At 41.0% G+C, this 21,111-nt stretch overlaps 1 protein-coding gene, 1 long non-coding RNA gene and 1 pseudogene across 5 annotated transcripts in view; 2 read left to right on the forward strand and 1 right to left on the reverse strand.

Moving 5' to 3' along the window:
* Window positions 1-2,591: 2,591 nt before the first annotated feature.
* On the forward strand, window positions 2,592-3,653 carry LOC118523693 (olfactory receptor 2A12-like). The gene has a single exon (XM_036073432.2). It carries the CDS (start codon window positions 2,597-2,599, stop codon window positions 3,533-3,535), a length of 939 nt encoding a protein of 312 aa, XP_035929325.1. The 5' UTR covers window positions 2,592-2,596; the 3' UTR covers window positions 3,536-3,653.
* Window positions 3,654-5,576: 1,923 nt separating this feature from the next.
* The window catches only part of LOC118523705 (uncharacterized), a 71,216-nt gene continuing 55,681 nt past the window's right edge, over window positions 5,577-21,111 (reverse strand). Inside the window, exons 5-6 of one of the 4 annotated variants that reach the window (XR_013448214.1) lie at window positions 6,424-6,546; window positions 5,577-5,761 (exon numbers count right to left, since the gene is read on the reverse strand). This is a non-coding gene — a long non-coding RNA (uncharacterized LOC118523705). Of the gene's footprint in view, window positions 6,547-21,111 lie in introns of all 4 variants that reach the window. The other 3 variants (XR_013448215.1, XR_013448213.1, XR_013448212.1) reach the window with 3 other exon arrangements.
* On the forward strand, window positions 17,866-20,577 carry LOC118523692 (olfactory receptor 2C3-like; annotated as a pseudogene).

A 21,111-nucleotide genomic window follows, 5' to 3' on the forward strand; every position in this document is an offset into this window, starting at 1 on the left:
TGGGTAAGGACCCAGCTGGAGCACGGAGATGAAACCAGGTGAGAGAGAGAGGCCAAGTGTCTGACCCAGACAGTGGCAGTGAGATTAGAGAGGGACAGGTGGGTGTGAAAGGCATTTTGAAGGTGGCAGCAATAAAACTTGGAGTCAGATAGGATGTGGGGGGATGGGAAAGGAGCTGAGGAGATTTTCCCAAGTTTATGATTGGTATGACTTTGTTCACCTTAGAGATACCATCAATTAATCTGTGTGTGTGTCTGTGTGCACGTGTGCACGCATGGGCACATCTATACCCATATATCATATAGTTAAATTAAGCTCAACACAAAATTCTTTGCCCTCATATTTGCCTTTCCCCCTAAGAATCAAAAACAGAAAACATTTCAGTAAATTGAGGACTCATATTAGTTGAGTTCTGGTTAGCTATGGTTTTGCTACACATGGAAAACCTTATTGTTGCTACAGAATGAAAGATATTCTATTTCTCCTATATACTCCATCTCTGAGCCTCAGTTTCTCATCTGTGAGGTGGGGACAATGATCCCTATCCTACACATCTCAGAGTCATCATGAGGCTCAACGAGAGAATGAATGTCAAGGTATATTGTAAGCTACATCTCAAAAGCCAAGCTCATCATAGTAGATAATAATGTCTCCCTTTGTTTTCCCTCACGTGGGGCTTCTGGTTATAATCCCTGAGAGTCAGGCAATTTTTTTCCCAGGGAAAAAAAAATGCTTTACCCTCAAGAGAGTTAGGGGAAGGATGATGGGGAACCAGGGGTTCAGCGAGCCTGAGTTTCTGACCCAAGATCCTGGTTATGGAACAGAATCCTTGGGCACACTTTGCTGGTTTATAGACCGCTTGTTCCAGTTGCCCTCAGCCTCCCTGAATGGATCAACCACGTTAAACACTCATTTAACATAAGACTATTCAAGAGTCAGTCCATCCATCGGCTGTGTGTAAAAAATTAAAAGTAGAAATGGCAGCACATTTTCCCACTCTTGGAGTATTCCCACTTTGGGTCCTTGGGAAACTTCCTCTCAGGAAGAATGTGGCTTGCAAGGTAGATATTTTTATTTCTATCTTATAGGTGAGGAAACTGAGGCTTAGGAAGTAAGCTAGCAGCCCAAGGTCACATAGCAAGTAAAGCCAGAGTTAGGATTGAAGCAGAACACACTGTCGTCTCTAAACCCCATGCTCTTCCCCCCGCTGGGGAGAGAAGGTGACTTAAAAAGACCCTTCAGTGAAAGGTAGGGATTTAATTAAAAATAGTTATTTTCCAGCTATCTGACTATTGGATAGCTATTGGATAATGTCTCTGAAGGTTCTGGAACAGTTCCTAGCATATGGGAGGTTCAGAGTGTATGCAGTCCTTTGGCCAAAGTCAAGAAATCATCTGATGTGTTCAATGTAGACACAGGTTCTTGTGCAGATTCATTCATGATGCTCCAAAGGAGAACAAGCAGATTGGAGAACAAGTAGGTTGGGTCAGATAAATTGGTACCAGGAGAAGGAAAATACTGACAGCATCAAGATTGCTCCCATTCCCTAAGTACCAATGATGCACATGACATCTCTTCGGTGAAACTGTCCTTTCCCTGTTCTCCATGAAGAAGCTGAGGTTCAGGGAGGTTAAGTTGAGAAAGAACTGAGAGTCAGTAAGAAGCTAAAAGAAAGAATGAAATACTGGCCGTTATGGGGAAAAGCAACAGAGAGTGGGCATCTGGGAGAGTGAAAATTGATTACAGGTGGGGTACTTCTCAGGAAGTTTGCTTGCATAGCTCAGACCTGAATCTCAGTCCTCTGTGTGGAAAACCACCCAGAAATACAGTTAACATTCACTATGCACCTATCCCATGGTTGGCCTTCTGTGTGATGCTCTTCATGCCAAAACATCATTCCTTGATATCATATATCATAGATATAGTATTCTTACAGCAAACTTGTAGCTCAAAGACAATTATTCTTATTTTGTACTCAAGGGAGTAGTCTCAAAGGGGTACATGGGTGGGGTAAAGGGCTTGCTCAAGGTCATTCACTCAGTAAATTATAGAGCCAGCACTTAGAACTCAGTGTTCCTTCTAATACACCATGGCCTGAGAGGGGACCCGCGGGTAGCAGAGAGATGGCCCGGCCTGAGTGGAAAATAAATTAAGGTCTTCAAAAGGACAAAGTAAGTTCTCTCACCGTAATTTGCCAAATTGCACAGAGGCTGTATGCCAATATTTATCTCTAAATGCCTGGCTGCCTTACTAAGAAGAAGGGGATGCTAAGGGGAAGTAAAGATCAGATAGCCCAATGCTTTCATTTTATACCTGAGGAATCTGAGGCTGAAATGGGTAGTTACCGGTGGGTCAGAGACAGAGCCTGGACCAGATGTGGAAGCCCTTTCCTCTTCACAGATTTCTTGAGAGTAGTGGCAGTGGCCAAGAGCAGGTAAAATGGGCTGTCATGTTGAGGGGGATCATGGTGTCTCATCATAACTGGACAATGACCGCTGCTACTCCAACCACATCAGAAACCCTCACCCTGGTGCATAGCTTGGCTAGTCTTCTGTCTGAATCGGTTCTTTTCTTTTTCTTTTAGAAGTAGAACAGGATGCAAGAGCCTAACCAGTCCTCTGTGACTGAATTCATCCTTCTGGGCTTTTCCTTTAACTCCAGGACAACTCCTCTGCTCTTCTCAGCCTTCCTGATGACCTACCTGTTGATTATTCTGGGCAACAGCTTAATCACCATCCTCATCTGCCTGAACTCACACCTCCACACACCCATGTACTTCTTTATTGGCATCCTTTCCATGTTGGATCTGGGCTATACCACAACAACTGTGCCCCAGATGTTGGTACATCTAGCCAGCCAGAAGAAGACCATCTCTTTTGCCAGCTGTGTGGCCCAAATGTACATTTTCTTGGTGCTAGGCATCACCGAGTCATGGCTCTTCGCCATGATGTCTATAGACAGGTATGTGGCCATCTGCCACCCACTCAGGTACAAGGTCATCATGAGCCCATGGCTATGTGGGGTAATGGTCACTTTCTGTGGACTCTGGGGTGTCATCTCTGCTCTTACCTACACTGTCTTTGCCATGCGTCTGCCATACTGTGGCCCCAACAAGATCAACCACTTCTTCTGTGAAGTCCCTGCAGTCTTAAAGCTGGCTTGTGCAGACACCTCAGTCAATGACTGGGTAGACTTCATTCTTGGCTTTAGTGTCATCCTGGTCCCACTCTCCCTTATCCTTGTCATTTATGTCAACATCTTCATTGCCATCTCGAGGATCCGTTCAGCCCAGGGGCGACTGAAGGCCTTCTCCACCTGTGCCTCCCATATCACTGTGGTCACCGTGTTCTGTGTGCCAGCCATGGTCATGTATATGAAGCCTAGCTCTGAAGCCTCCCCAGAGGATGACAAAAAGTTGGCCCTGTTCTATAATGTCATCTCTGCTTTCCTCAACCCCATCATCTACAGCCTGCGGAACAAGGACGTGAAGAGGGCTTTCCTCAAGGCGGCAGGCTGGGGCAAGGCCCCAGAATGAGACCCTGGAAGGATAGCTGGGGGACAGAGAAACAAGACTCATGATGCACAATCAATGCTCCAAACACTCATTCCCATGACCCATCAGCACCAGGACACTCACAGCCCCCCAGCCCCAAATGTCAACTCTACACAGCCCTTGGGGGACAGCCCATGATTTAATTGACAGACTGGTCATCATGAAATATCTTGTAGACACGTCAGTCTTTCAGCTTTCTTTTGTTTTAGAGTCTCAGGAGGTAACCAAAGAAGAGGTGTGTGAGCCATTAAAGTCTTTTATTGAGACAAAAGGAATGGGCTTTGGGGTATGACTTGTGGCTGAATCTTGAGAAAGGTTCATTCTTCTCTGGAAACCACACACATGGTGTTAGGTTAGCTGGAGGGAAGGGCGAGGGCACTGACATTGGAGGATTCCTGGCCCTGGGAGGAGAAATGAGTGAACATCAATGCAGTGACTTAGGGGTGTGGTGTGCTTGCTTTGGACACACAGATTGGAGACAAGCTGGGATGGCTGGAGGCCAGCTGTGATCAGCCACACTGACCTCCCCATAAGATCCGTCTCAGGTCACTCTGTTCCACCTTCTCTCCTTCCAAGTAAATTGGCCTCTCTGCCTCAAATGTGCCACACTCTTTTCCATTTCAGGGCTTCCACATATGGTCTTTGTTCTCTCCTCACCCTTAATCCCACCCCACCCCACCTCCATCCTACCCCGTTATGACATTGACTTCTGTTCATCGCCCAGGTCTTGGCTTAAACTGCAGCTCCTCAAAGAAGCCTTTTCTTGAGCTCCCAGAGTGAGCCTTCCAAAGCACCCTGTGCCTCTCTCTCATAATAAAGGCATGTGGTTCAACATCTGAGTTCTCTGCTGGATAGCAACTTCCATGAAGCGGGACCCTGATTGTTCAGTTGACCCCTAGGATCCAGCCCCATGCTGCCCACATTCCGGCTTTCAACAGATATTTTGAGTGAAGGGATAGACACTTCACAGGAAAGGCCAGAGAGGGCAGATGAAGCCAGTAAATGGGAGAGTTGATGAATTAGGACCAGCAAGATGTAGGAAATCATGGCAGGTACAAAAAGGGGAGGAGATAAAAAGGATTAAATGTTGTTCAGTTATAATCATATGGAAAAAAGTTTGCTTTTTATTATTAATAAACATGAATTGAATAAGTGGGATAACATTTTTCACCTATCAAACTAGCAAAATTTAGAAAAATGGTGATAATGCTAGGAAGGATGCAATGAGACTGACACCCACACGTATTGCTGGAAAGAATACCCTTGGTCTTACCTTTCTAGAGCAGTGCCCTCCGCATAGTAGGCACTCAATAAATCTGTTATATGAAGAGTATAATACTAATAATTATGGCTCTATTTATTAAACACTTACGTACCAACACAGTTGCTAAAATTTTACATATATTAATTCATTTAATAAAAACACCAATAATTAGAAAGCATGTAACAATATGTATCATGAACCTTTACAATATTTATATGGGTCCAGAAATTTCACTTCTAGGACTTTGTCTTAAGAACGAAATCAGAAATGCAGACCAAGTTTTATGTACAAATATGTTCATCAGAGAGTTATTAGAAGCAGCTATAAATATGATATATCAACTTTATTAAATGCTATACAATCAATACTGTGTATCATGTTTTGAAGCAACATTTAATTACATTGAAAAGTATGATATAGGGGCGCCTGGGTGGCTCAGTCGTTAAGCATCTGCCTTCGGCTCAGGTCACGATCCCAGAGTCCTGGGATCGAGTCCCACATCGGGCTCCCTGCTCCGCGGGAAGCTTGCTTCTCCCTCTGCCGCTCCCTGCCACTCTGCCTGCTTGTGATTCCTCTCTCTCTCTCTGTGTCAAATAAATAAATAAAATCCTTAAAAAAAAAAAAAAAGAAAAAAAGAAAAGTATGATATAATGTTAGGTAGGAAAAAAATCAAGATATAAAGTTATGTATATAAAATTAATCCAAGTTTTATAAAATATTCATACATTCATTTTTATTTTATTTTTTAAAAGATTTTATTTATTTATTTGACACAGAGAGAGAGAGCACAAGTAGGGGGAGTGGGAGAGGGAGAAGCAGGCTCCCGCTGAGCAGGGAGCCTGATAGGGGCTCGATCCCAGGACCCTGGGATCATGACCTGAGCTGAAGGCAGTCGCTTAACCAACTGAGCCACCCAGGCGCCCCATACATTCATTTTTAAAAGCCTGAATGGATACATGTTAACATGTTAACATGGAATATCTCCAGGTAGTAAGATAATGTGATTTTTATTTTATTTCTTATTTTCTCTACTTTCTAAAATTTCTAAAATTCAGTATATATTGTCTTTATAGGAGAAAGAAATTAAGATTACTTGAGAAATACTTGTCCTGTCAGAGAAAAGAAAGTTAGTCATGATGATGGCGTCAAATGTTCATTGATGCTTACTGTCTGGTGCCCAAATGCTAGGTCCTATGGGTGCAGGCATGATAAGCTAAGCCCCAGTCTAGTGGTGAGAGACAAGTACAAGACAAGGATGCTATAAGGTACTAACTGTGCTGCTGGAAACATGTTCAAAACTCTGAGGGAGTGATGAAGAGGTGCTAGGCTTCACAGATGAGGCCATATTTCTGCTGGGGGCTGGCAGCATGAGTAGAAGCTTGATACATGAAGAAGAGAGCAGGGAGCAGGGGTGGAGGGATCCCAGACAGAGGAGACAGGTTGTTGAAAGCCTAGAGACATGGCGCCTATGGAGAATGGGAAGGATGGCTGGGACACAGGCCCAGTCAGGGCAGAGCAGATATGACAGATAGGGCCTGCCATGCAGTGGTAAAGAACTTCAGGTTTTCCCCTGCTCTAGATGACTATATTTACCAAGGACTGTTACCTGGAACTCTGGTCCTGTGAAACAGTCTGCGATGAAAAGATTTCTTGCCCATATAGCCTCAGAAACACTGATGTCTTCATGCTTCACAGGGCACAGGTTAGGAGGTTAAAGACTCTGAGAAGACTAATAGTAATAAACCAATAGATAAATGAACAATTAATAACAAAGAAAACACTGGGGTGCCTGGTTGGCTCAGTCGGTTAAGTGCCCAACTCTTGATTTTGGCTGGGGTCATGATCTCAGCCCTGCCTCGGGTTCCACACTTAACACGGAGTCTGCTTGTCCCTCTCCCTCTGTTCCTCCCCCCCATCACCCCCTCTCACGCTGTCTCTCCCTAATAAATGAATGAATGAATACATAAATAAATAAATAAATAAGTAGAGTGTTAAGAAAAAAAAAAACAAGGAAAACACCTATGCTAATTCTTTTAACACAATATTTACCAAACTTTTTGAATCACAGAACTTTTTCTTCCTAAAGAAACTAGAATTTTCTAAAAATGTACTTTGAGAAGTGCTATTGTATGAATGGGTGGATTTGAGGAGGGAAATACAGAAAAATGTAAAGTAATTAAAATATGCCTCAAATGTCACCCCTCAGAGTTAACTATTCTTAATATCTTTGTGTATTGCTTTATGTATCTATGTGCCATTTGTCACAATTGAGATCATATACAAACATTGTTCTATAGCTTTTCATCATGACCTATATGTCTCTTACACAGATATTTTCCATAATTTTATCTTATTGTGCTTCAGTTTCTGTATTTTCTTTTGACCTAATTTCCAGTTTACTAATTTTTCTATCCAGCTGGGTCTAGACTGCTGTGAAACCCAGGAATGAATTTTTAATTACAATCATATTTTTAATTCTAAAATTTTCATTTTATTCTTTTTTAGTTTCCAAGTCTCTGCTGAAATTCTCCATCTTATTTAATCACAGTTATTTTTAAGTCTGTGTCTGATATACTCCAAGATCTAGATATCCTATAGGTCCATTTCTTATTGCCTCTGTTTTTCTCTTAATTTTGAATGAGTTCTTACCTTTTTGTTTGGTAATTTTTTATTGCATTCCAGACACTAAGTATAAAAAACCTTGTAGAGATAATTTGAGGCTCTGGATGATTCTGTATCCCTTCAGAGTGGATTTACTTTTTGCTCTGGAAGGCAGTCTGGGCAATGGAAAATCACCTTAAGTTATTCAGGGGTTGAGCTGACTCAAAGCTGAGCTTCAGTATTTGTATTTATTGGTATATTTCTGGCTGACTTTTACTCACAGTCCCCTGGGAGTCCCAAACTGAAAGTCTGTGATGTTTGCCAGGGCCCTCCTCCTTAGACTACCTTAAGTCCAATTTTTGTCCTTCCATTCCCTGAGCTCATCTTCTCGATCTCAGTGTGGCCTATTTTTTTCACAGAATATCATGAGCATTCCCCTATGACATGACTAGCACTGAAAATGGTTGCATTAGAGTGGATGACCAACCATCCTCCTATTTTTGCTCTATTTTTCTAAGGTGGGGTATAATGATCATCCCTGTATGTACATCCTTTTATTTTCTTTTCAGTGAATATCTTAGTCAGTTTGGGCTGGAATAAGTTTCTTTTTTTTTTTTTTTTAAGATTTTATTTATTTATTTGAGAGAGAGAGAATGAGAGAGAACACATGAGAGGGGATAGGGTCAGAGGGCAAAGCAGACTCCCTGCCGAGCAGGGAGCCCGATGCGGGACTCGATCCAGGGACTCCAGGATCATGACCTGAGCCGAAGGCAGTCGCTTAACCAACTGAGCCACCCAGGCGCCCTGGAATAAGTTTCCACTTGTCTTTTCTTCTAGGAATTTTATGGTTTCAGGTCTTATGTTCAAAACTTTGACCCATTTTGAGCCTTTTCATTTTTTAATTTTTTTTTTAATTTAAATTCCAGTTAGTTGGCATACAGTGTAATATTAGTTTCAGATGTACAATATAGTGATTCAATACTTAGTACAACATCCAGTGCTCATCTGGTGCACTCCTTAACCCCCAATCACCTATTTCACCCATCCCCTCACCCACTTCCTTCCCCTCTGGTGACCATCAGTTTGCTCTCTGAAGTTGAGTCTGTTTCTTGGTTTGCCTCTCTCTCTTTTTTCTCATCTTTAACGGTATTTTTGATAAATGAAAGTTTTTAATTTTGCTGAAATCCAGTTTATTAATTTTATTTTGTGACACAGTTTTTTGTCCATAATTTAATTTATTTAATGCATATAGAAATATTCAGACTTTCTGTTTCTTCTCATGCCCATTTTGGTAAGCTGTATTTTTCAAGGAATTTGTCCATTTTATCTAGTTGTTGAATTTATTGGCATAAAGTTGGTCAGAACATATCCTTATTACTCTTCGTATCTGCGAGACCTGTTTGATATCTCCTCTTTGCTCCTGATAGTGATAATTTGTGTTTTCTTTTTTTTCTTCATCAACTAACTAGAGATCTATCAATTTTATTGAACGTTTCTTTTTTTTTAAGATTTTATTTATTTATTTGACAAAGAGAGACACAGCGAGAGAGGGAACACAAGCAGGGGGAGTAGGAGAGGGAGAGGCAGGCTTCCCGCAGAGCAGGGAGCCTGATGCGGGGCTCGATCCCAGGACCCTGGGATCATGACCTGAGCCGAAGGCAGACGCTTAACGACTGAGCCACCCAGGCGCCCCTTTATTGAACATTTCAAAGAATTATCTTTTGGTTTCATTGATTTTCTTAATAGTTTGTCCACTTCTATCTCATTTTTTTTTTTCAATTTATTTAGGTGGAACCTGCAATTTTTTTAAAAAAGACTTTTCATTTTTTTTTTCTAACATAAGTACTTAAAGCTATAAATTTTCTAAGAATTGCTTTAGCTGCAGCCACAGATTTTACTATGTTGTTTTTTCATTATCAGTCAGTTCAAAATATTTTCTTATTTCCTTTGTGATTTCTTCCTTGATACATGAGTTATTTAGAGATGTGTTTTTTAACTTCCAATATTCGGGGGTTTTCTAGGTATATTCTTTTTTTGATTTCTAGTTTAATTCCATTGTGTTCAAATAGCATACTCTGTAAGATTTCAATATTTTGAAATTTTATGGCCCAATATAAGGTCTATATTGGTGAACATTCCATATGCCTTTTAAATGAATGCTGTTTGGGGCTATAATGATTAATAAATGACAATTAGATTAAGAGGGTTGACACTGTTGTTCAGATCTACATCCTTATGATTTTTTGTCTAATTGTTCCATCAAATACTATGACAAGAGTATTACAATTGCCACAGTATTACAATTGTAATTGCGATTACAATTATGAAGTAGCCTGATTTTCACTTTAATTCTGTCATTTTTTGCTTCATGTATTAGGCACATGCACATTTATGATTGTGCATTTAAGATGCATGTGTATTACACTGTGTGGAAGTTTTATCTCACTAATATTTAAAATAATCTTAATAGGACTCAGGGCCAAAAAGAGTGACACATAAAAGAGAGCCTATGAAAAAAATTATTTGGAAAAAGACTGAAATAGAAATGAACTGATCTATAGCTTGCTTCAATTTGGTTTTTCAAGATTTTCCCCAGCCCATTATGAGAACTAATACCAAGATCTAAGAATGATTGCATTGATGTGAGTTTGGATATAGCCAGAGTTATAACATCAAAGCCTTCAACTGACGTGAAGCAGTCTTTTCTGGTGTGGCACAGTATGCTTCAGCTTAGAAGACTTGACTCTAGATGATCTTCTCTGTGGTATTCAGCTCCATTTGATGCTTCTTGCTTAAAATTTTATCATCTCCTTGGCTCCCAGGCAAATGTTACGGAACTGAATGAGTAGTTCCTTAGAGGCCAACCTAACCCTGGGCAGGCAAGCTGAGGTCCCCTCATGGAGCGGACAGAGGTGTAAATGGCTCTGAAAATGAACTGTCTGTGATGTTGAACATTTTTCATGTGTCTGTTGGCCATTTGTATGTCTTCTTTGGAGAAATGTCTGTTCATGTCTTCTGCCCATTTCTTGACTGGATTTTTTGGTTTTTGGGTGTTGAGTTTGATAAGTTCTTTATAGATTTTGGATACTAGTCCTTTATCTGCTAAGACACTTTCAAATACCTTCTCCCATTCCGTAGGTTCCCTTTTAGTTTTGTTGACTATTTCCTTTGCTGTGCAAAAGCTTTTTATTTTGATGAAGTCCCAGTAGTTCATTTTTGCTTTTGTTTCTCTTGCCTTTTGGAGACATATCTAGCAAGAAGTTGCTGTGGCTGAGGTCAAAGAGGTTGATGCCTCTGTTCTTCTCTAGGATTTTGATGGTTTCCTGTCTCACTTTTAGATATTTCATCCATTTTGAGTTTATTTTTGTGTATGGTATAAGAAAGTGGTCCAGTTTCATTCTTCTGCATCTCCAGTTTTCCCAACACCATTTGTTGAAGAGACTGTCTTTTTTCCATTGGATATTCTTTTCTGCTTTTTCAAAGATTAATTGACCATAGAGTTGAGGGTCCATTTCTGGGTTCTTTATTCTGTTGCATTGATCCATGTGTCTATTTTTGTGCTAGTACCATACTGTCTTGATGATGACAGCTTTGTAATAGATCTTGAAGTCCAGAATTGTGATGCCTCCAGCTTTGGTTTTCTTTTTCAACGTTACTTTGGCTGTTCAGGGTCTTTTTTGGTTCCATACAAACTTTAGGATTGTTTGTTCCAGCTCTATGAAAAATGCTGATGGTATTTTGAGAGGGATTGCATTGAATGTGTGATTGTTTTAGATAGCATAGACATTTTAACAATATTTGTTCTTCCAGTCCATGAGCATGGAATGTTTCTCCATTTCTTTGCGTCTTCCTCAACTTTTTTTCATAAGTGTTCTATAGTTTTCAGAGTACAGATCCTTTACCTCTTTGGTTAGATTTATTCCTAGGTAGCTTATGGTTTTTGGTGCAACTCTAAATGGGATTGATTCCTTCATTTTTCTTTCTTCTGCATTGTTAGTGTATAGAAATGCAACTGACTTCTGTGCATTGATTTTATATCCTGTGACTTTGCTGAATTCCTGTATCAGTTCTAGTAATTTTTGGGTGGAGTCTTTTGGGTTTTCTACATAGAGTATCATGTTGTCTGCGAAGAATGAAAGTTTGATATCTTCTTTGCCAATTTGAATGCCTTTTATTTGTTTTTGTTGTCTGATTGCTGAGGCTAGGATTTCCAGTACTATGTTGGACAACAGTAATGAGAGTGGACATCCCTGTCATGTTCCTGACCTTAGGGGGAAAGCTCTGTTTTTCCCTGTTGAGGATGATATTCACTGTGGGTTTTTCATATATGACTTTTATGATATTGAAGTATGTTCCTTCTATTCCTACACTGTGTAGAGTTTTTATCAAGAAAGGATGCTGTATTTTGTCAAATGCTTTTTCAATAAATGGCGTCATCATCCACGCAACAGCCCAAAGCAACTGATGTTCCACATCCAGTTAGTCGCTGCTAAATCCCTTTGGTTCTCTTCAATCTGTCTCCTTCTTTTCATCCTTACTATTCCTGGCCAATAAAGTCTAATAATCTCTCAGGTGGACTCTTTTAATGGACTCCAACTAGTCTTCCTCCTTCCAGTCTTATTAGCCAAACTGGCTATTAACCTTTCAAAAACACTAATCTGACTACTTAATGGTATGCTGGTAAATATTTAACAACCAGTTCTCTGGAGAAAGTAAAAAGCTCTGATTTGTTGTGTTTGCCAATTTCTTTGGTGTAAATATTTCCACCATGACCAATTTCATGCTACCAGTGTGATATCACTGAACACAGAGTTGGAAAGAAGTGAGCACAATTGGCTTTCATGAGCCACTGAGTCAGCTCCAGAATGCCACTAAACCATGTCACTTTCTTTATTAATAAATTTCAATGGATCTTTGATGCCCTCAGGTTATACTATAAACTCTTCAGGCTGGTCTACAAGACTCCATGATCTGGTCCTGATCATTTCTCGACTCATCTCCCTCATCTCTCCATTCCTACCCAGCCCACCTTGCTCAAATACCCACTTTGTGCTTTAATCAGTGGAGACAAAGATGGGAAGAGATTTTCCTGCACCCAGAAAGGAGAGCTAAAAGTGAGTGGATAAGGCATAGAAATACGAAGAGGCAAGTTCAAGTGTGCAATCAGCTCAGCCTTCAGTGGGACACACCAATCACTGGACAGGTGAGACAACATTACCTAATGAGATCAAAATACCTGACTCCTAGTCCTAGTTGTCTATGTGACTTTCCACAGTTAGTTCTGGACACTGTGTCTCAGTTTCCCCACATCTAAAATGTGGATTTGGGAAGGCAATACTTAAGAGCTTTCCAGTTTAGGGCACCTGGGTGGCTCAGTCAATTAAGCGTCTGCCTTTGGCTCAGGTCATGATCTCAGGGTCCTGGGATCAAGCCCCGCATCGGGCTCCCTGCTCAGCAGGGAGTCTACTTCTCCCTCTACCCCTCCCCCCTACTCGTGATCTCTCTCTCTCTCTCTCAAATAAATAAATAAAATCTTTTTAGGAAAAAAGAGCTTTCCAGTTTAGACATTCTTTTTCTATCGAAGACCTAAATAAAGTTCAAATAAGACCAGCAGAGCAGCTAGAACTTGAGTCCTGATGTGGGCTTCCTAGCTGCACTCACGTAGGGGCCCCAATTATGGAGGCCTGAGTTAAAGTACCAATTTCCACACCCCTCCTGTAATTCTAGTTCCCCCAAATCTTAGGTGTCCTTTGGAACACATATAGCCCTTCTCTGTATCCTGATTGCTCACTCCGTGCTGACCCTTCCTGTGAGTAATGGGATCCCCCAGGATTGGAAGACTCCTGAGGTGACACTGGGATCTATTTGGCTACACCTTTGGGACTCCTTGATCCCTGATACCCATGGGCCTCCTTAAAACACCAACCAGGTATTTCCCAGGGAGTTCCTGAGATGCCGCAGCTTCTGGAGAGTGGCTAAAATAGGACCCTCTTATAGACTAGTATATGATACTGGAGCTGTCCAAGGCAGTGGTGGGACATGAGTGTGAAGGAGTGTGTACTAAATTTGGGATCAGAGTGGGAGGATAGTTAAAGGGTGAGAAGGACAAGACTAGGAGCCTGGGAAGGCTACTCCCACCAGATCCCTGCCAGCCAGAGCTCTGGGACAGGACAGTCATCTGCAGGTAGTACAGAAGCAGCAGAGCCCAGTGACACGAGGTCCTTGGCGAAAGACCCATCTGGGTTGTGTCCTTTAATACTGTGCAACATCGGGACAGTTACTCTCTCTGAGTCTCAATTTCCTTTTTTCCTAATAATTCAGAATTTTTGAAAAAGCCTTATTGTGAGAGTGAACTAATATAGCAGTAATAGCTACACTTTTTTCGAGCGCTAACTACTCTGCAGGCACAGTGTTAAGCAACTTTACATGTAATATTTCAATTAATCACTAGAACAATTCTTTGAGACGAATGTATTATTATTACCGGTTTCTAGAAGAGGACATAGACACACAAAGTTTAGATAACTTTCCCAAGGTCATTCTTCTAATTACCCATGGAGTCAGGATTAGAACTTGAGTCTGATTCTAGTGCCATGCTCTTAACAAGTATCCTATCTTGGATGTAAAGTAACTGGTCTGTGGTAAGTGTTCGGTGAAAATAGGATCCATCCCTGCCTCATCCCCCGCTTTAATGCCATTTCAAGTGGCATAGACTAAGACTGTCAAAGAAGCACATTTGAGGAGGATAATACCAAGGAGTGTTCATGCGTTATTGATTTCATTTCTCCTATTTTCCATTTAACTTTGTGCATTTCAGCTAACAAATTGCCAAGAAGAGGATTTTGGTTGTATTGGGAGTGGGTATCCTGGGTGGAAGTCCTTAGAGAAGAAGACCTGGATAGTAGTTTTGAAAGAGAAAGTGATGGAGAAACCATTGGGCTGAGAGTCCATCCTTGCAACAAACTCTTAAACCATTGGCATAACTTCACAAAGTCATTAATCCAATGTTTATTAACCCCTACTCATTCCCTGTGCTAAGAACTGGAGATAGAAAGGTAAGACATGGTTCTCCAATTAAGGAATTCCACAAACCAGTGTGTGTACCAGCCCATGTCTGGGGAGTAACAGAAGCACATTAAAGGTGTTATCATAGCCCAGAAGTATGGTGAGAATCACAGGAGAAGCTTGGTGGGAATCACAGAACAATTCCCTGATTAGGATTTTACCAAGAGGAGAAAACAGAGAAGAGCATTTCAACTGGGCAGTCATTTGATGATAGTAGCAGCAATAATAACAGATGTTTACTGCTGTAGTGTTACATATACCTAAGATAACACTTAATCTTCACAAAAACCTTCAAGGTAGATGTTATTCTCCCAATTTTACAAATGATGAAATGCTAACATTTTTTAAAAAGATTTTATTTTAAGTAATCTCTACATGGGGCTTGAACTCACAACCCTGAGATTAAGAGTCGCATGTTCTACCAACTGAGCCAGCCAGGCGCCCCTTACAAATGATGAAATGAAGGTTTAGTGAGGTAAATGACTCTCATGGTTGTGCTGTTGTGGCACAGTTGGATTCAAATCTAATTTTCTTTGACCCCAGAGCCTCTCCTGCCTCCTTGGTACACACCGCCTCATGGAAAACAGCTTTGTGAAAGGACCTGGAATATTTGGAGGATGGTGAACTAGTTGGTTTGTCTTCAGCTGGAGTCAGCAAACCCTGCCTGTAAAGGGCCAGTAAATATTTTAGGCTTTGTGGGACACATATGGTCTTTATCACAGCTTCTCCACTCTTGTCATAGGCAAAAGCAGCCACAGACATCAATGAATAATTTTCTTCAACCATGCTAAAATGCAAAACCCATTCCTAGCTGGAGGGCCATATAAAAGCATGAAGATTGAGCAGAAGCACAGGAAGTAAAGGTAGGATGCCAGTAGGTAAGGATCAGATTCTAAAGGGAATTGAGCACCGTGCTAAGGACTTTGGGCATTAGTTCCTAGATAACAGGAGTCCTCAAAGGACTTTCAAGCAGGGCAATAGCATGGTCAGCTCTGCCTTTTTGAACAGTCTCTCTGGCAGTGTGTAAGATGGGATGGATGGAAGAAAGACTAGAACAGGAAAGATCTGGGAAGACGTTTTTGTTCTTCTTTAGTGGAAATACTCTTCCGGGACATTTCTTGTCCACACTCTGTCTTGGATCTTGTGTAGTCCTCTTGTGATTTACATACAGCTGCTACTTAACAATTTTTTAAGTACTCCCTATTTCCCTCATTTGATTCTTAGAACATTCTCTCAAAGGAGACAAGAATAAAGTATTTTCAACAGGAAAACATAAAGATTTAAAGCAGGCTTTATAATAATGTTCTTCCTTTAGCTTCTAGCCTGCTCTTTTTCTTAGGCTCTCCCTTTTCCTTCCTGAATAGAGCCTATGTGGGGCTTGCTCAGAAGGCGGGAGAGTAACCCCTCCTGGGTACCAAGCATAGTATACCATGCATATTTCTGCAAAAATAAGCCATAAAACCTTTAAATTATCCTTTAAATGTTCACACTCCAATTGACTAATACTGCATTCCCACGTTCTTTCAGGCTTCCTTGGTTTTCATCAGTACCATATTACTTTGTTTTGACTCTAGATTGTGTTATGAGGTTGGATGCATAGTGAAAAGTCACCCCTAAAATCATAGATTCTCTGAATCTTGGTGTCACTGAGCTTTAGAACCTTAGGATATTTGTGGTAAAAGGGACTTTTAAAGTTGTACATTCTGACTTCACTTCCAAAGCAGTGATAGTGTCCCTGAATGATACAGACTTATAACTTATGCTTGAACACTTCTGAAAATGGTGAGCTTGTCATTTCACTCTCCCACTACCAGCAGAATATTTCATTATCAGGCAGATTAATCACTAGAGGTTTTGGATTTTTTTTTTTTTTTTTGTAAATTGCGCTTAAAGCTTGTCCCCTCACACCCCGCCCCACAACTTTCACTAATCATTTCTAATTTTTTGCTCTGAGAACACACAGCACACATTTCCACCTTTTTCTGTAGACAACTTTTGAAGTCTTTGGTGAGGTCTCTCTGGTTCCTCATAAGTCCCCAAGCTAAGCATTCTCAGTATCTCCCACTCTTCCCTAAATAGCATGGTTTCACAGGTCCTTTACTGAAAAACTCTTTTCTAGTGCTTTCATGGGTCCTTTACTGAAAAGCTCTTTTCTCTGTGTAGACAAGCTCTAGTTTGTCATTTTCCCTTTTAAATTGCAGGTCCGAAAATTAAAAACTGCTCTGCACAGCCCTTGGACTCTACCTAATTAATAGCAGGTATTGACTTTGTGGCCTTGTGGGATGACTGTAGATGATATCTGTAGATGGTCTGGTCCAGTTCTTATTTAGAAAAATGTCGAGAGCTATATAAGTCCAAAGAAATACCCAAAATGAGCTCAGAACAATGGCTAGCTTTATAGGACGCAAAGGTCAGCACTAAATATAGTTCCACCATAAGTAGCACCAGTGGCTTGCCTCAAGGCCCTGCTCAGATCCAGTCTATCCATTTATCCAACATTTATAATGCCTACTACATGCCAGGCACTGTTCTAAAATCTGATGGTACACAATAAATCAGGAAGATAAAAATCCCTGCATTCTTGTGAGAGAAACTGTTAAAATTATATTGTACATTAGAAGATGCTAACTACTATGAAGAAAGATAAAACAGGAGATGGGAATAGGGAGTGTGGGACATTTTAGTTTTAAGCAGGATCGTCAGAAAAACTCAAGTCTTCCCTGAGAAGATTGAGAAAATACTTGAAGGAGATGAGGGGGAAAGAGAATTTCTAGCAGTGAGAACAGTAAGTGCAAAGGCTCTGAGGTAGGAATATGCCTTGAATGAGGAGCAACAAAAGGCTGGATGGCTGGACAGACAGAGTGAGAGGTGGGAGGTAGGAGATGGAGCCAAGGAGGTGATGGGGGCCTTGGTTTTTCTTCTGGGCATTACCTGAAGCCACTGGAAAGTTTGAGAGGAGGATTTACATAATGTTTAAATGATCTGACTTTCACTTTAATAAGATCACTCTAGTTACTGTGCTGAGAATAGACTGTAGGGGAAGAGAGTGGATTCCCTGGAACTGGTTACAGGATATTGCAATATTCCCGGCAAGAGAAGATGATGATCTGGATCAGAGTAGTAATGGTGTAGATGAGGAGAAGTGATCTTTTTGGGGGATACATATTTTAAAGAGAACTGGCAATATTGCTGATGTATTACATGGGAGAAAGAGAAAAGTTAGAAAGTCTTTGAGTTGCTTTTTAAAAAACTCTTAGCCACATTAAAGGATGGAATTGCTGTGATTGAGCTTGAGCCGTGAGAGGAGCAAGCTTATAGGGGATCTGAAGTTTGACTTTAGAAAATGTTTATTTTAACATTTCTATTAGATATCCAAATGAAGATGGATGGCAAGTAGGCAATTGGATAGATAAATTAAGAGAAGACATCTAGGATGGAGATATAGTTCAGATTTTTCAGCATACACCAGTATTTAAAGCCTTAGGTTGTATCTGCAATCAGAGTGAGGATTTATATTCAAATCCCGCTAGCCCCCATTCTATTGCATCGTCTCTCTAACATGAGTATCAATGTTATTATTCTCACCCCTCTGAGCCTGAGTCCTGTCTATGACTTTATATGGCATTATTTTAAACCAAATTGACACTCTCAGCCTTTTCACTACCAGTACAATGACCCAGATATTGAAATCCTGATCCAAGGTTTTAGGGTTCTCTGTGAAAAGACCTGACCATCTGCAATGCTATGCAATATGCACTTTCTGCCCTCTACAAGTGTGATTACACAGGTCGGTTTTCTCTCACAATGTCACCTAAAGTGGGCTTATTTTGTGCTTGGTAACTGCTAAACCCTGCATGAAAGCTAATGGTGTGAGAAACACATTTCAGCTTAATATGGTGGGAAGAGCATAGGACTTGAAAGTTTGAGTCCTACTCTCTGTCTGACCTTGGATGGCTGATTTTTTGAAATGAGAATAGTGATACTGACCTCTGTGGGTTGTGTTGATAATCTAGTGAAATCACATTTATTAGAACATTTTTATAGAGTGCCATTTTATAAATGACCCTTTCCTTCTTTTGAGTCTGGAAAATGTGTACACCCCGCTGTCCATGTTCTGTTGCAGCCATTTAGGGGCTAGCACAAGGATTAAGAGAGTAGGACTGGTCAGTGACATGTTCTGTCACCCAGGTTTGCCCAGGTGGGATCAAAGATTGAGCCCGGGTCCAACTGGAATCTCACCTGCCACCTGACTCTCTCCTGGGAGCAATGTGGCTGTGAAGGAGTCCTTACTAGTTTTTAAGAAAAGCTTCCAGACACACAGACACCTAATTCCCAAGTAAATATGCTTCATTTTCTTGAGAAATGCCAGGGGCACAGACGTTTTCTCTAGGTTTCAGTTGCTGAGTCTCTGCCCATATTTACCTGCCAACTTGTTCTTTATAATTGTAATCACTGCAGGTAGGCCTGGAAGGTGGGGATATAAAAGGAGATAAAAGTTTTAGGGGAAAGATTCCTCTTCCCCAAAAAGGTTATTTGAAACTTTCCTTTTTCCTGAAAACTTATGGTATGTGGGTTTTCAAAGGTATAGCACCAGAGAGGAAGAAGGCAAAGAGAAGCAGCTAAGGGTTTTATTTGTTTCACATGTACACTGTCCTTTGCAACACCTATTAGCCTTGATATTTGAAAGAATGACTTTGAGAACTATAGAAACCTCTACAACTTTTTGGTTTACTGTAAAACTTTTTTTTTTTCTAGCCTCCATACTTTGGTTTAGTGTGTGTGTGTGTGTGTGTGTGTGTGTGTGTGTGTGTGTGTGTGTTCTTCAAAATAAGACTTCTGCTGGTATAATTCCTTCCACAGCACCCTTGGAATTTTATCACAGCTAGTTAGTTAGACAAACCAATACATATTTATAGAATCCCTACTAAGTGCCTGCAGCAACAGTTGGCCAATTGGAACAGAATGTTCCCTAGGCATGGAAGTGCATACTTGGTTTGATTGTTTAGCTCTGAGATGCCTTTGGTCCCTGCATCTGTGGATCTCATGTGGTGTCCTCTCATTGAGACTGCAAGGGATTCAGGAATATGTTCTCTTCTTTCCTCAGAAGGAAGGCCATGTGTAGCTGAGGCTGGAGAAACGACAGCTCTGTAACTGAGTTTATCCTCCTGGGCTTCTCCAGAAATCCCAGGACCAACTGGATTCTTTTCTTCCTCTTCCTCTTTCTTTACTTATTTACAGTCCTGGGCAATGGGCTCATTGTTACCCTGATCAGAGTAGATGTCCACCTACACACCCCATGTACTTCTTCCTCAGCATCCTCTCTGTACTGGATCTCAGCTATGCCACTACCACAGTGCCCCAGATGTTGGTCCATCTAATAAGCAAGAAAAAGACCATATCTTATATTGGGTGTGTGGTCCAGAATACATGTTCCTGACCTTAGGCATCACTGAGACTTGGATTTTTGCAGCCATGGCCTATGATATGTTGCCATATGCTATCCACTCCATTATGGGGTCAAGATGGGCCACTCTGTGTGTAGTCCTGGCAGTCAGCTCTGCCCTTTGTGGTCTCACCCGTGCCCTTGTCTACACAGTCTTTGCAGTGAATCTGCCCTACTGTGGCCCCAATGAAATCAATCACTTCTTTTGTGAAATTCCTGCTGTCTTAAAGTTGGCCTGTGCAGATACATCCCTCAATGACCAAGTGGACTTTATCTTGGGTTTCATCTTGCTCCTGATCCCATTATCTCTCATCCTGACCTCATATGTTCACATCTTCATGGCTGTTCTAAAGATTCGCTCCACACAGGGATGAATCAAAGCCTTCTCCACCTGTGCCTCACACATCACTGTGGTCACTATGTTCTGTATTCCATGCATGGTCATGTATATGAAGCCTGGCTCTGAAGCCTCCCCAGAGGATGACAAGAAGTTGGCCCTGTTCTACAATGTCATTTCTGCCTTTCTGAATCCCATCATTTATAGCCTCCGGAACAAAGATGTGAAGAGGGCTTTCCTCAAGTTAATTGGAATGAGTGAGGACGGTCAATAGGCCATGGACTAGGACTGCCTACAGTGCCCTGATCTCTGATCTCTGTCTGTCCCACCCTGATCTCTGTCTGCTCCATCCACACTTCCACTGAAGTCATTGGACTGGATGAGGAGCCCAGGGTGAGGAAAATATCTAGAAAAAAACCACTTTTGCATTAACTTGGACACTGGAAATATTAGGAAAGGACTCAGGGAGAACTGTGTTCAAAGCTTAAATACATCATTGGCCTTCTGCAGCTTTGGAAGAGTCACCTTACTTCTCTGAGATGTAATTTCCACATGTAAAATGTTTTTCATGATACTCATTGTGCTTAAGTAATAATAACTGACTTTATTGATCACTTTGCATATAATGTCACTGTCTGAGTGCTTTATATGCACTTATTATTTTAATTCTTATAACAACTCCAGAGATAGGTATTATTATCTTCATCATACAGATAAAGAAACTGAAGCGCAAGAAGATTAGGAAAGTTGCTAAATGCCACCCAGCTAAAAAGTAACACAACTGAGATTTGAACCCAGGTAGTATGGTTCCAGAGCCCAGACTCTTATCTATTATATTATGCTATTTC

This window comes from Halichoerus grypus, chromosome 5 (assembly GCF_964656455.1).
Source record: "Halichoerus grypus chromosome 5, mHalGry1.hap1.1, whole genome shotgun sequence".
NCBI classification, from domain to species: domain Eukaryota; kingdom Metazoa; phylum Chordata; class Mammalia; order Carnivora; family Phocidae; genus Halichoerus; species Halichoerus grypus.

Excerpts from the sequence above, each read along its gene's own strand:
- LOC118523693 (XM_036073432.2), top strand. The coding sequence starts at position 2,597 with ATGCAAGAGCCTAACCAGTCCTCTGTGACTGAATTCATCCTTCTGGGC.